Source organism: Anabrus simplex, chromosome 6 (assembly GCF_040414725.1).
Source record: "Anabrus simplex isolate iqAnaSimp1 chromosome 6, ASM4041472v1, whole genome shotgun sequence".
Classification (NCBI taxonomy): Eukaryota; Metazoa; Arthropoda; class Insecta; order Orthoptera; family Tettigoniidae; genus Anabrus; species Anabrus simplex.
The window spans coordinates 156,182,404-156,197,041 of NC_090270.1; the positions used below are offsets into that span (position 1 = coordinate 156,182,404).

The 14,638-nt window shown below is 37.7% G+C and overlaps 1 protein-coding gene across 3 annotated transcripts in view; it reads left to right on the forward strand.

Annotated features, from left to right (window-relative positions):
- Window positions 1–14,638, forward strand: part of LOC136876235 (activating signal cointegrator 1 complex subunit 2) — a 308,530-nt gene that overhangs the window by 68,596 nt on the left and 225,296 nt on the right. For all 3 annotated transcript variants that reach the window (XM_067150011.2, XM_067150012.2, XM_067150013.2), the window contains one exon: window positions 12,312–12,523. In XM_067150011.2, the coding sequence (XP_067006112.2) occupies window positions 12,312–12,523 (212 nt within the window). The remainder of the gene's footprint in view (window positions 1–12,311; window positions 12,524–14,638) is intronic.

A 14,638-nucleotide genomic window follows, 5' to 3' on the forward strand; every position in this document is an offset into this window, starting at 1 on the left:
TTCAAAGTATCTAGTGTGAAAGCTGCGGTCAGTTTGTCCGATGTACGAGACGCCGCAGTGGGTGCTAGTGAGTCTGTAAATGCCTGAATCTGAGTAAATGTTATTTGAATTGACTGTGTTGTGATTGAAAAATAATTTTTGGTTAGTGTTATTTGTTCTAAAAGCTATGCAAGTGTTTTGGTTTTTAAGAACAATCAGGATCCTGATATTTTTCATTCTTTCAGGTTGAGATTTTTAGGCTGATGATGCCCTCATTATAGGCGAAACATGTCCCTGTATTCTAATATTTTAAGATATATTTCTTAAAGTTTAAATCTAAAAAATATGTATGTATTGAATAGGTGAAATTTATATTCTAGTATTTACTCTTTGACTTTCAGTGTTACGCTGTCCAATAACGGACCATTTATATTGGTATCAGTATTAGGCTGCCGATCTAACAGTCTAAAGTTGCAGAGCTGGAATGACCTAGCCACAGACAGCCGTTAACACTTCTCTGACATTATTCCGTTAAATGTGCGCACTGCTCATTCCAGTCGGTGCCTCAGAGTAGGGATTGAATAGCTGGGATACTATGATGAACCAGTGTGTTACATACCAGTAGTATCAGAAAATTATGAACCAGAAGAATGACATGCTACACAAAGTTATCTAATTCCCCAGCTACTTCCCGCCAATTTTCAGGCATTGAAAGATAAGAATTTCATTTTGGTCCGTATTGAACTGAGATTACAATTAAATTAATAATATATTATGGTTCCACTTATTCAATATAAATACTCGAGTAGTTCTTGAGGTGGCGAAGAGATCAATTTGAAGGTCATATTGTTCTGAACCATGGTTGCTTTTTAATTCCCAGTTTGATGCAAAATAGAAAGACATAATGAGAGTAATGAAAGCCAATTTAGGTGAGGGATAGTTTTAAAGGCAAGTACAGTAAATGATCGGGAATTTATTTATTTATATATTTATTTATTTACAGAGTTTACGCCCACATTGGAGCACTTAAATCAGACTACAACAAATTTGTCTTCCTTTTCTTCTCCCAAGAAATCTTGAGTCTGGTTGACCTGGCTGCCCTCTCCGCATCCGTTATAACATATTGTTTCCTCTGTACAGTGGTCAGAGGAAGCCTGATGCATTTATTCTTCAAAATACTTTTCTCGCCTCTGTTTTCTATGGTTTGCATGGTAATATTCAACTCCTCCAAATCACTTTGGACTTCTTTAAACCAATTGTTTTTTGATTTACTATTCCAAAAGTAATTAAACAATTGTTTTAAAACCCTGTTATCACTTAGTCGAAATATATGACAAAAAAAGGCCATTCTTCTTTTTCTCATCGTGTCTGTGATGGACTCACTTACCCGATAGATAACCTCATTCGGCAACAATCTCCACTGTCCATCCACCTGATGTTTCTTGTTTATGATCGTCCTGAGTATCCTTCGATCAACTCGTTGTAAGCGTTCTGTTGTTGATCTAGTATTGAGTTTAAATAATGTTTCACAAGCATAAGTTGCTTCTGGTTTAATAACAGTGTGATACAGTGAGGGGCTGAATTTGGAAATGTGTAGGAGAGCAGAAAGGGAGGGGGGAAGGAGAGGGTGGGGAAGAAGGAAAGGAGGAAAGGGGAGTGAATTTAAGGTGGGGCAGGTGGATGAGATAATGGGGGTAAAAGATGTGGATGGGTACGATGCACCTCAGGAACTACTCGAGAATTTATCTTAAAGATACCTTCGTTTGTCAACTGTGATTCTCTAGTACTGCATTCTCTTTCTTATTTCTCTTCACAATGATGTTTAATTTCAACTTTTCTGCATAACAAGACAACTAGCTATTTGCATCTTAATATGTCAAACATATGATTATAAGATTTAACATCGAGCTATTTATTAATCTTCACATCAAGATTTTAAAGACATTTAAAACATGGTGCTTTATACTCAAGTGTTACATAGCTCCACACAAAATTTTGTCTTGAAAAAGTCTTTGTATCTTCTATGTTATTTATTATTCATCTGTGCATTGCTTTTGTACCTTTTGAACGATCGGCTGATGATGACGACCCAGATCTGGGGTCGAAACTGGTACCATTTGTGATCGACTTGAGATGTAACCTCGCATTACTAAGTGTTATTGTATTGAATAGGTGGAACGATAATATATTATTAATTTAATTATAAAGTTCAGGCAGGCTGTTATACTCGGTAGGAAGCAAAAATCCCATCTATTGGAGATGAGTGGCAGCAGAAGAGAGAAAGCACATCACAACAAACAACAAACAATGGTCAATGTAACGTTAGAGTTGATCAATTTTATGAGTTTTTGATATTGTAGGCTTTCTCATTTAGTTTTCTTGCAACTCTGTGATATTAGGAAATCTAATGTAAATGGGGCCTTCCTTTCTTTCATGACTCCCTCTTGTCTTATTCTTAAAGCGATTGTTCCTTTATGTTCTTCTCATTTTTATAATCTTCACAATTTTCTTTGTTGATACAGACCGATGACCATATGTTTTAACACCTTAAGACAATCATGATAGAAACTATCGTTAGTTAACACGATCGAACAATATTTCTATGTCTGCGTTGATTAGGACTAGGCAACAAAAGTCAAATTCATGAATTCCCTTATCATAGTCGTCCCCCTGTGGGTGGGGGTGGTAGAATAACACCCACAGTATCCCCTGCCTGTCGTAAGAGGCGACTAATACGGGCCCCAGGGGGACTCTGAACTTGGAAGCATGGGTTTGGTGACCACGGGACTCTTGCGTTACTTCCCCTAAACTACCATATCATCCAGAGTGAAAAAATTATTTATAGCCTAAACTGTAGTTCCTTATTCCCTGACTTTACATACCGATTTTCATTAAAATCTGTTCACCCATTTTCTCGTGGGTTGGCGTTGATATGGACTTGGCAACAAAAACTCAAATTCATGAATATCTCTGTTATCATAGCTGGTACAGTAAAAATTTATGAGGCATGAATTATTGGAAATTTAATTCTCTATAACTTTTTTAATGGAGCTTTTATCGATAGGACCACTAATAACATAAATATTTGAGAATTACATTCTAGGCCTTCCGTATAAAACTGCCATTTCACTCATGAATAGATTTGAGTGGCTCATTCCTGGACTTTACATACCACTTTTCATTAAATTCTCTTCAGCCATTTTCTCGTGATGCACCTACCTACATACATACATACATACATACATACATACATACAGACAGAAATGACGTAAAATTAAAAAGTGCATTTCCTTGTTACCGTGTACATAATTGAGAAATACCATTCTTTTTTTAATTCTGAGTAATGTACAGACAAAACCCCTATGTATATATGTTTAGTTCAGTTCAGTATTGGAAATTGATACAATTCAGGGATACCACATACTAAAATGAGCTTTCTCCCTAAATGTAAGTTAATGATTGTGATGAAATAATAGTATGAAATTGATTATTAAAGAATATCTTGTAAAATTATTTTTAGTGATAAAGACCTGGTAAATTGTCTAGAGGGGCTAACATGTAAATTCATAGAATAGTCTACAGATAAGAATTTCCTAACCCACATTCTAGACATTTAAATCAGAGTAATCTCCTGTTGGATTCATTAAGTGCTAATGTAAAATGTTGTTCAGAAATAAAAATAATCGTGCAAATAGGGGGAAGTGCTTAAATGTGTGTGGTCATTGAGGTGGGTTTGTTTAATTTGCTATTTTATCTGTAATTTTCCAGTGATGCCAGTGCCATTTGTAGAAGTGTATTTGTAGTTTTATTATTATTATTATTATTATTATTATTATTATTATTATTATTATTATTATTATTATTATTATTATTATTGTTGTTGTTGTTGTGAAATATTAACAAATTAAGTAGTGCAAATAGGGGAGGAATCATCACCAGAGCAGACATAACAGATAGCCATCTGGGCTCACACCAATGACAGACCCTTAAACCATCTTGCACTAGGACTAGTGAAGAAAGAGGACATACTACTGGAGCACTTCATTAAAGTAAGTTCTAACTTTCAAGTGGAAATAGCGTATGGCTTTTATTGCCGGGAGTGTCCAAGGACAAGTTCGGCTAGCCAGATGCAGGTCTTTTGATTTGACTCCCGTAGGTGACCTGCGCGTAATGATGAGGATGAAATGATGACGAAGGCACATGCACCCAGCCCCCGTTCCAGCAAAATTAACCAATGATGGTTAAAATTCCCGGCCCTGCCAGGAATAGAACCCAGGACTCCTGTGACCAAAGGCCAGCACGCTAACCATTTACCCATGGAGCTGGACAGTTTTCAAGTTTTAAAAGGGTATAAACAGAATTTTGACATATTTCTAAACTTCTAAACAATTTTCATCAGTTTAAAAAACGTGCGATTTATAGAATCTGATGATGTTCTTTCAAGAACGAAACATATCATTCTTTAATAGTGTGGTTTTATACAGGTATAATTAGTGTTTGACTGACTGAAAAGCTTTAAAGTTACATTAACTGAGTCGACACTGAAAAGCATGGCTTCATTTTTAACAAAATTCTGAAGATGATGTCACAGGTGTTACGCACCACATAGCAGTGGACACCGTACCAGGTCCTGACCTTGTCCTTGTAAGAGTTATCAGAGACAATATTGCTTGTTAAATAATCACTGTGATTGCCACAAGGATGTTTTCAATGGGAAAGGTACCAACATGTTTAAAGATAGCCAGAACAGTTCTCTTATATAAAGAATGTGAAACTAAAATCCTGTTGAACTGGAGGCCTGTCACCATTTGCTCTGTTGGTTAGAAGAGTAATAGAAAGTGTCCTAGATAGCAGTTATTTTCTTTCATGAATTTTAATGAACATCACAGAGGTTTTTGCAGTCTTCTTGTAATCCTTGTAAACATTTCCGTTCTCGTTGGATTATTGAAAGCCACAAAAGATGACCTTCGATGTTAGCCCCCTTAAAACAACAAGCATTATCATCAGCACGCATTAGTTTTTCTTGATTTATCCAAAGTGTTTGATATTATTGGCTTTGCACATTTAAAATCGACTGTGGCTGCTGAAGGAATTCCGACTAAACTGTGGTTCTTAATAAAATACTTGCAGACCGACAAGAAGAGACACGTAAAACTAACCCTGTTCACATACAGAGTGGCATAATGTGGGTGCACCACCGTCGTCAACACTGTACAATATAGCCATTGATCATATTTCAATGTATTATCTGAGGAAAACATGCCTTTGAAATATGAAGTGACACGCCACAGTTATCACCCATCACTGTAATGGGTTTTGAAGACGGCATTGTCATTTTCGGTAAAACTAAGAGGCGGCTTTAAAATTAATGTGTATTGCCACGAGAATGTTTACAGAGATAGCCCTTCAAATAAACCCTCAAAAATGCTTTGTCTGTGCGAGTTGGCCATGTGGTTTATAGTGCATAGCTGTTAGCTTGAATTCAGGTTTTAGTGGGTTTGAATCTCACGGTTGGCAGCCCTGAAGATGTTTTTCTGTGGTTTCCTATTTTCACACCAGGCATATGCTGGGGCTGTACCTTAATTAAGGCCATGTCCACTACCATCCCAGTCCTGTCTCTTTCCCATCCTTGCATCACTGTAAATCTTCAATGCAATAGCGCAACATATAACCCCTAACAGAATAAAAAGAAAAGGTTTGGGGGTAGGTTTTAAAAATGGAAAATTAATTGACACTTTGATGAGGAGAATTGCAAAATTCAAGTGATCAAACAGTGTGAAGCATTTCATTATCTCGGCATCCCTTTCAGTTAAACAATTACTTTCACTGGCAACGCAGTTATGAAAAATCTACATTAAAATTTAAACTCGCTTACCTCTGCATCGCTGCTTAAATATGATCAGAAATTTGTCATGCTGTATGCAGTAATTTGCCCCACACTTATTTATCCATTTCCAACTGCATGTGACATACTGACAATTGAACACAAGGACCGCGAAACAACTGATGGCACAACACCGCAAACACTCGGTTTCGATTGCCAGTACTACCACAAGAGAGACAAGAGGCCATCCCAGCGCGAAATCACGCCAGCTACTTAGGATAGGCCTCCATAAAAACACAGACAGGGAAGCGATGGAATCTGGACAGAACCAAAGGTCAAAAAAGAACCTCAACAGAGGGTGGATCCAGGGGAACAGGATAGAGCAATTCATGTGAAATACCTTGAAACACTAAATAGTTTTAACCACAAAAAATTTAATAAATAAGAATATTTTTTTAGAAGGAGAATAACACACACACAAATAATTCATAAAATAAAAAAAAATTTAACTAAATGAATTAAATAAAGAATAAGGAGAAATCATTTCATTCACTGGAACTATTTTAAATCACAAACCATTTAATATTTAAAAAAAATATTTTGCACGTGAACTGCAGTTCCTTTTTTTGTAAAAAGAAAACCTTTGAATCGATGGTCATATGACTATACTAATTTAGAGCTCTCAATTTACCTTTTTTAAAAAAAGTACAGGGTACCCTTTTTAGTAGACAAAATTTTTCTACTAGCATATTGAAGTGCATTAAAAATAACACCACCATTTAAAGGTCACACAATAAATAAAATAAAGAAAATAAACCTGAAGGGAAGGAGACAAGTCGGCGAGATGTTAAAACATGATATATTCACACTAAAAATAATTAATTTCACCAGATCACACCACAAATTCAACTGAAGAAATATCGTAGATATCACATTACTTAAATCACATCGCCAGTGTTACTTAATATGAGGTACAATAAACCACAGTCATCATCAATCAAGTCTTGACCACTACACCACAGAAGCGTCTGATCCACAGTGCTTCCGGAAATACAATGAACTTGTAACGATGACGCGATGCATATATAATCATACCTTATCAATACTCATTGTCTTTACACAACGACATACAGGTAACCGTAGTAATACGATGCAACAACAACAACAGCAAGGATAAGAGTTACATGAAAAATAATAAATCCGTAACGTTAAAGCAAATAAAGCTCCAAAAGCACAATAGCACCTTCAATATTCTATAGAAAATAAATGATTTAGCTACCAATAAAACCTATTAATAATAATCAAAAACTAAGAAAATTAAGTTAAGTAGATCACATCTGAGAACGACAAATTTAAATTTTAACAATGACAGTAATGTGCTATTAGGCCTTAGCTGTGCCTAGAACAGTCTTGTCGCCATAAGACCTATCTGTGTTGGTGCGACATAAGAGAGGGGAAAAAAAAAATCCTGTCTTTAACCCAATGGACTCTCATTAAAATACCCCTGGGTGTCACACTGACTCAGATTTAAATCCCAGTGGAGAAGCTGTTTGTGCAGCACAACGAAAAATATATTGTTAAAAGAAAACTATGCAAGATACAAAGTATTAACCTGAAATCTTATAATAATAACTGGAAGTGTCTGTCTGTCTGTCTGTCTGTCTGTCTGTCTGTCTGTCTGTCTGTCTGTGCGCGATGCCCAGCAAAATCTGCAGCACACAGAGATGTGAAATTTTGATCATAGTTAGATGTAAAGGGGTCTGAATGCACCTCGAATGCACCGCTTTTGTTGGCGAGTAATGAACGAAAAACCGTAGGAAAACATGTATTGGGATATGACAATCCAACGTGCTGTCACCAAGATTATATGCGTAGAGTCACTGTCGCTAGGCAACATACATAAGGTAGGTAGAGAACACAGTTCAAGGAGCCATTTTACGTCCATGGCGTAGGAAGCCGCTTTTGGTCTTACATGGTGTGAGGGCATATGACCCTGTCGGATGGGGACGTGAAGTGTTGAGCTATTCGAGAGGAGTGGGCTATGTGCCGGAGCCAAGTTTCATCCTCTTCATTCTTACAATCATTTATCATGTCATTCATATCATCTCATTAACTCATCTGATTAGGTTTACGTCTTGAAAGATATCCGGTCGTAAAAACGCGCTACTATTTATCGTCGCCATAAGACCTGTGTCGGTGCGACGTAAAGCCCCTAGAGAAAAGAAAAAAAATGCGCTACGAAGATTCATCTCATTTCATACCCAAACCGCATAGAGAAAGGGGACAAGGGTTGGACATGTATACATTTAGAGGAAATATATAGGACACAAGATAGACGATAAGAATAAACAAGGAATAATACATGTATCAGTCAAAATGCCATTTTAAGTCCATGGAATAGGAAGCCATTTTCCTTCGGTCCATGATGTCTGTCTCTTTGTGTGCATGTGAGCGATTCCCAGCCAAATCTACGGCAAACAAAGATCTGAAATGTTTGTCATAGGTGGGCACAGGTTTTCACCTAAGATGCATGGCTGTGTCTAAGAGCAATTCTTGCACCTATGAAGCTTTCAACGTCATCAATAAGCAACAGGCACAAGAATTATCCGGTTACCATTTTTTCTTTCAACTAACTCAATCTCGTGTTTTATTATTTCATTTAGAGAAAACATAGCCTATAGTATAGAAGATTAGATTATAATAAACATGCACAGATCTGAAATTTTTAACATTCGTGGCCACAGCATTTCACCAATTATGCATGGCTGTGTCAAAGAGCGATTCTTGCTCCAAGAAGTGAAGCTGTCAACGTCATCAACAAGCAACTTTTACAAGAATTATCCGATGTTGTACAAAGTTACAAGTCTATCGACTACACGGCAGAGCTTTTGAAAGACTTGGAGTCACCTGGAATATCCTCCAACATCCTAGAGCGGACCATTGTGGCACCGATTACCCTTCTTAAGAATAAGAATCCTGCCCTCTGCAATGAGCACGACTCTGAAACTGATGACTAATATTATTGAAGCCATTCTCATGATTGGGCATGCCGCAAGCGAAGTAATATTCATTCCTTGGATTCTAATAATTTCTTCGGATATGCAGTTTAAGTTTAGATTTCTGCAGTTCTCCTTTGTTTCAGTTTCACTATGAACATCAACAAGGCACAAGAACAATCTCTTAAAGTTTTAGAACTCCATCTTTGAAAAGGCTGCTTCTCCCATTGACAACTGTACGTGGTTTGTTCAATAGTTGGAAAGGCAAATGCACTATATATCTCAGCTCCATTTGGAAGGACACTAATATAGTTCAACCGGAAGCTCTATAAGGAAAAAATAGTTTTTTATTATATAAAACAGTTGAATTAATAAATGCGGCCAAAGCCGCGGGTACATGCTAGTTTTGTAATAAGGTGAATTAATGCGTGTGCTAACCTAAAATGATGTTTTTGCGAGATAGACTTCAAAGCACGTTTTAGTTGTGGAGGCCTGGCGCGAAGGGTTTGCTCATCACTCTATGAGTCACTAGCGATATATACATTTCCTGACTCCTTAACACTATTTACACTCAACACTTCCTCACACAAATTATTGCCTTCTTATTCCTGAAGATCTTCACTTACATTAATGTTGGAATCATTATCTAAAACACTGTTAATTAACTTCACTAATTCTTCCTGTTCTGAAACGCGCGCGCTGCTAGTTGCCATATTGACTTCTGACTTGAAAGGAATTTGAAATATTTCCGAGTCACCCTATACATGTGATGTGAAGGTCAAACAAGGGAAACTTCGACATACCCTTGTGTCAACCTCTTGCGAACTGAGTGGACTATAGAAAGATATCTGAGCACTGGCAATGCACGGGCCCAACTCGTCATCCGAGTTGTAAGCCATATGCTCGCTAGCGGGCGTGCCTCATCATCCGAGTTCATTGGGTTAAATATAATACTATAAGAACACTTAAGTATGGAGACCGCAGGTTTGTTTAGGTTTTAAGGCCTTCAAAGTACATACCGGATATCGCCTTTAAATTTAGAGGGGAACACTTTTAAACTGCTTCAAATATTATTTTGACCGATGAATACAAATTTGAGGCATTTTCACTCAATACCACAGGAACTATCAATGCATCGCCTTTGCGCTATATAGCAAATATTTCAGTGAGACATGTTTTACTTCGAGGGAGCTCCTTGGGGTAACACAGTCATGGTAGATGAGCAACCTTGTCCAAAGTATGAAGTTTACAAAACTTACCGACGAAGAGGTCCGTAATAATCCTTTCCAGCACATTTTATAAAATAGTATTACCATATACTGTTAGTTTACAGAAAGAATTGATATTACACAGTACTAATCAGCCACTTTAAGAGTAAATTAAAGCCACCCATAACTTATCACAGTAGGTTCTAATAAGTAAGAGGCTCCACAGCCTCTTCGGTCCCTTAACTAGGGTGGACAGTAATAATTTTCCTTAGCCGTAATGGCTAGACAGAGCGTCTCTTCAAATACAGCCATCTTGGAGATGAGCAGTTGCCGACTCTCAGTTCACAGAGCAGGTCCACAAGTCAACGCACGTCGACAGTTGACAAACGCACAGCGGAGTCACGGAATAAAAGCCGTAGAAATTACTCCATGTCGTCCAATCAAGATACTAGATGTGCCTCAATTAACAAATTACAGCCAATTGCTATCTAGCAGTTCATGGGGCATAGTTAAATGCTACATTTTAAATTCCACATATACAAACAGTCATAGATGGCAGTAGTTACACTAATCCCCTTTAAATTATACTGCCACATGCAGAACTAACTACGATGCTGATAAAATAATCAGAAGTACATTGAAAGAAATTTTACTCCTGCTTACTAACATTCCCAACCATGACGTATACACTGATAAAAAGGACAAAGTTCTGGGACTTCCCAGAACATTGTGGGAAGCTTCAGTTCAACACACTACTGCCTGCAGTATGTTAATTAAAGTTGTCAGCAGCTATGTATTCGCTAAGCAGACCCCATGTGTTTAAATAACAGCATTTCTGCATTCCCTGAACATTACTGATGTCAATCAAGTTACTAACCGGCAAGAACAGTCTTCTCAATCCAAGAAAAATTTATCAAGAATTTAGAGAACATGAAGTGGTAGCTTGGTCGGTGTTACCTCGTAAAGGTATCGGAGTGGAGTTATATAAAGAGAATACACCTGCCAACAGCTGGATAAAACATCACGAAGGTCTTTCCTTCAGTGAATGGCATGAAGCTGTTAAAACGACAACCAATTTATGTCAGAACTGTTCCAGACAGATCTTTGGACGGTGACCTCTGTGCCGATGCTGCTAGGAGAATGCTGAGGAACTTCGTAGAAAAGACTTTAACGTGCGTGAAGAGGTCCATGGCATATCATGTAATGGTTGTTCCAGGCGTAGACATGATCGCCTACAAGAACAAGCAAGGCTTGTATTGCTACTGGACTACCAGGTTTGAACATCACCTAGGCCAGCCTGAAGAAATAAACATCGAGAAATGGGACATTAAAACCTAACGATACCTTACTACAAAGGAAAATACCACCTTCAAAGAGCTCGAGGTAATAAGGCTAATGCTTGAAGCTCATGGTACTGTGCCAGCCTTCTTCACCAAGTTCTGGAAATGGTTCGGTTTAACAAAGGACAGGACTTTGGACCTCGTCATCACTACAGTATGTGGTTCAGCGGGAATATTGAGATTTTACTTGTATGACCTGTGAATATAATTTATATTTCACACTCTTTAATAGTAGTCTGCCTTCAGTCAGCTTTGTAACTCTTACATTTTTCATTTATCTATTGTACACTTTGACCATTGTTGGCAGCCCATTACATACAGAAAGCCGATGGTTTGATAAATTGTATTTTTTTCTGTTCCCTAAGAACAGCAGCCAAAAATAAATAAATGATTTGTTTAGCAACAAAGTTAACCTTCCCTGAAAGGCCTAACTACTAGTGGACTGCATGGTTCAGTCTATGAGTGTCAATGAGAATCTGTGTTAAATATTATTTGAGGTGCCCATTCAGCTCATTTACTGTAAATCTTATATGATTAGATGATGAGGTGATATTTGCTGTGTATGGAACGCCTGGTACAACGATGATTTATGGGAGGAAAACAACCCTTTCTTTATATTTCTAAACAGTTAGTCTTCTGAATCTTGAATGAACTATGGAAATTTATGGAGGCCACTTTTGAGGAGAGAGAAGTTTTTCCCAGAATTTTTGGTGTGTTCAGTCAGGACTGGCTTGTGAACACCAATCATTGTATGATTAATGCTGATACATCACTATTGTAGTAAGTCATATGGAGGTTGTTGATATGTCATCTTTATTTCCTTTCTTCTCAATATCTTTCAAGTCACACACATTATAGTCTAGCCTGTATTATATCTCTCTTGAGGGACTTCATAATGTATCCATGTATTCCTATTGAAAATTATGTTTTCTGTATTGGTCTGCTTCATTTAATTTGTGTACAGGCATTATTGGGTGTGGGTATGCGGTTGGATGTGCCACTCCAGTCTGCAGCTGAGGTCCCAACTCGTTTGAAAAGTACGAAAAATAGACTGACTGTGGAGACATTAACTGATTTGATAAACCACGTTTTGGATTCTGCAATAAGTATTAGCTCTCTTTTAGACATTTACCCGCCAGCCTGTGCAGCTTTTCATCAGCAGCTCTTTGAGTTAAGGTGAGAACATAGAATATTGTTTTGATTGATGAAATTAAGATCTCATTACATATTACAAAGAACATAACAAAGAAAGATATTTGAAAACTATGAAGTGCATTTAAAAATTGTTCATACTAAACAAGAAAAGATGTATATCAACACTTTTTGTTTACAAACATATTCTTGCCCACTTCAGTTTTCTTTGTAGTCACAATTTTTTCTCTAGCACTTTTGATTGTGTACAACAAGTTTGTTTTTTAATACCCTGTGAATAGAAGTCCACTGCCTGGAAGATTAGTCAGTCCTGCTGTGGAGCTGAACCAGTCACCACTACCACTGAGAGTGCGTGAGACGGGAGGGTTGGTCCGCACAGCATCATTGTGTGTGTTGGCTCCATTTCGCCGCCCTTGCCCTGCAACCAAGCTCGAAAGTGTGTACGGTGTGTAATGTGACCGAACATTTCGTGCGATACACACAAACCAAACACGACCTCAGAGCAAGTGAGACTACCCGCTGAGTTTGAGCATATTATTAAGCGGAGGAAAAGAAACTATCAAGGATTCCCTTAGTAGCGACGAGCGATCAGGGAAGAGCCCAGCACTGAATCTCGCAGGTTCACCTTGCCGAGAAATGTTTCTTCAGATTGTTGGGACATAGGTCTTTTCTTAAGGTGCAGGAAGACACAATGGTCATTTGATACTAGGTCAGGACTTTTAAGGTGGAGAAGGTCAAGTAGTGCCCATCCGAACTTTTGTCTGAGAGTAAGCAGTATGTGGTTTGGTGTTCTCATGGAAAAGAACAATTTCTGACGTTAGTTTACCATGCTGTCAGATCTGTGTAGAATGTCTTGGTGTATTAGTGTTTTATAGTACTTCTGCCATGTGTATGGCTCTACAAGATATACTAAAAGTACTACATTTTGTGTCCCAGAACAGTTGCCTTTGAAGTTTGCTGGAACTTTCTCACCAATGGTAAATATGAATGACACCACTGCACTGATAGTTGTTTGGATTCAACATTAACATATGAAATATACATTTCTTCACCAGTTGCAATGTGGGAAAGAGTAATTGTCTCTGTTGTAGCAGTCCAAAAATGGACATGTTGATTTCATTCTTTTCTTTGTGAGCATACGTCAAGATTTGCAGAACTCATCTGGCCCACAGTTTCCGATAGCCTAATGTGTTGGCAGCAATTCTAAAGAATGTTGTTGACAAATTCCATACTGAGGGCACTGATTCTGAAGAAATTACTTTCTCAAAATTTTCTTTTCATATGCTGAATGATGTTCTCAACTTGAACTCTAAGTCTACATTTGTGTGAACTTTGCTGAACATACAGCTATAACGAGTGCTTTTTTTTTTTTTTCTGGAAAAAAGTTAACTAGTACTCACTTGACCTATCCCAAGCATAGACTGCAGTCGCAGGCTACAGTTTCTGTGGTGTCATATAATCATATTTTACGACCAGGCATTACCATTACAGTAACTTCTGAACTTGACCTGTGGTGCTAGTACTGTCATCTTCACATGAACGTTCTTTTGCTCTTTGTGTTGGTCACAAGATGTCTTCCTTTCTGGTACCAGGAGTTGACGTATGGTAGAGGTCAAAAATCTCGTAGCAGAGGACCTACCAACTTGAAAAACATCAATAAACTCAGAGTTGTCAGGTGTAAAGATGTCCTTGTTGGTTTCAATATTACGTTTGCTGGTTTCAATATTGAGTTCATTTGCGAGAAGCCACGTTCACACTTGGAGGTAGAAATTTGAATTCTGTTGATGGTATTTACAAGCGGTAGTAGTGACTCTGGCATTTTCTTCTCAACAAGGAATTCACGATAACCTCTTAGAATTTCTCTCTCTTGAATCCTTAATTGTCTACACAAATTTTGTACCTCAGCTTCACCAGTGACATTTTTTAAACATTATCCATCCAACATTCAGGATACAGTACTTTTGTCCATTCTGGTATTATTTTGTCGTCTTTTGTTAACGGACTGTTTTGCATTGGCTGCTTGACTTTTTTCTCTCTTCTGCAGGGTAACTCCCTTGAATTTCAAATTCTCAGCTGCTCTTCAAGTTTCACGATAGTAAGATCCCCTGTTAGATTTCCGATCTTGAAACAAAAGACTCT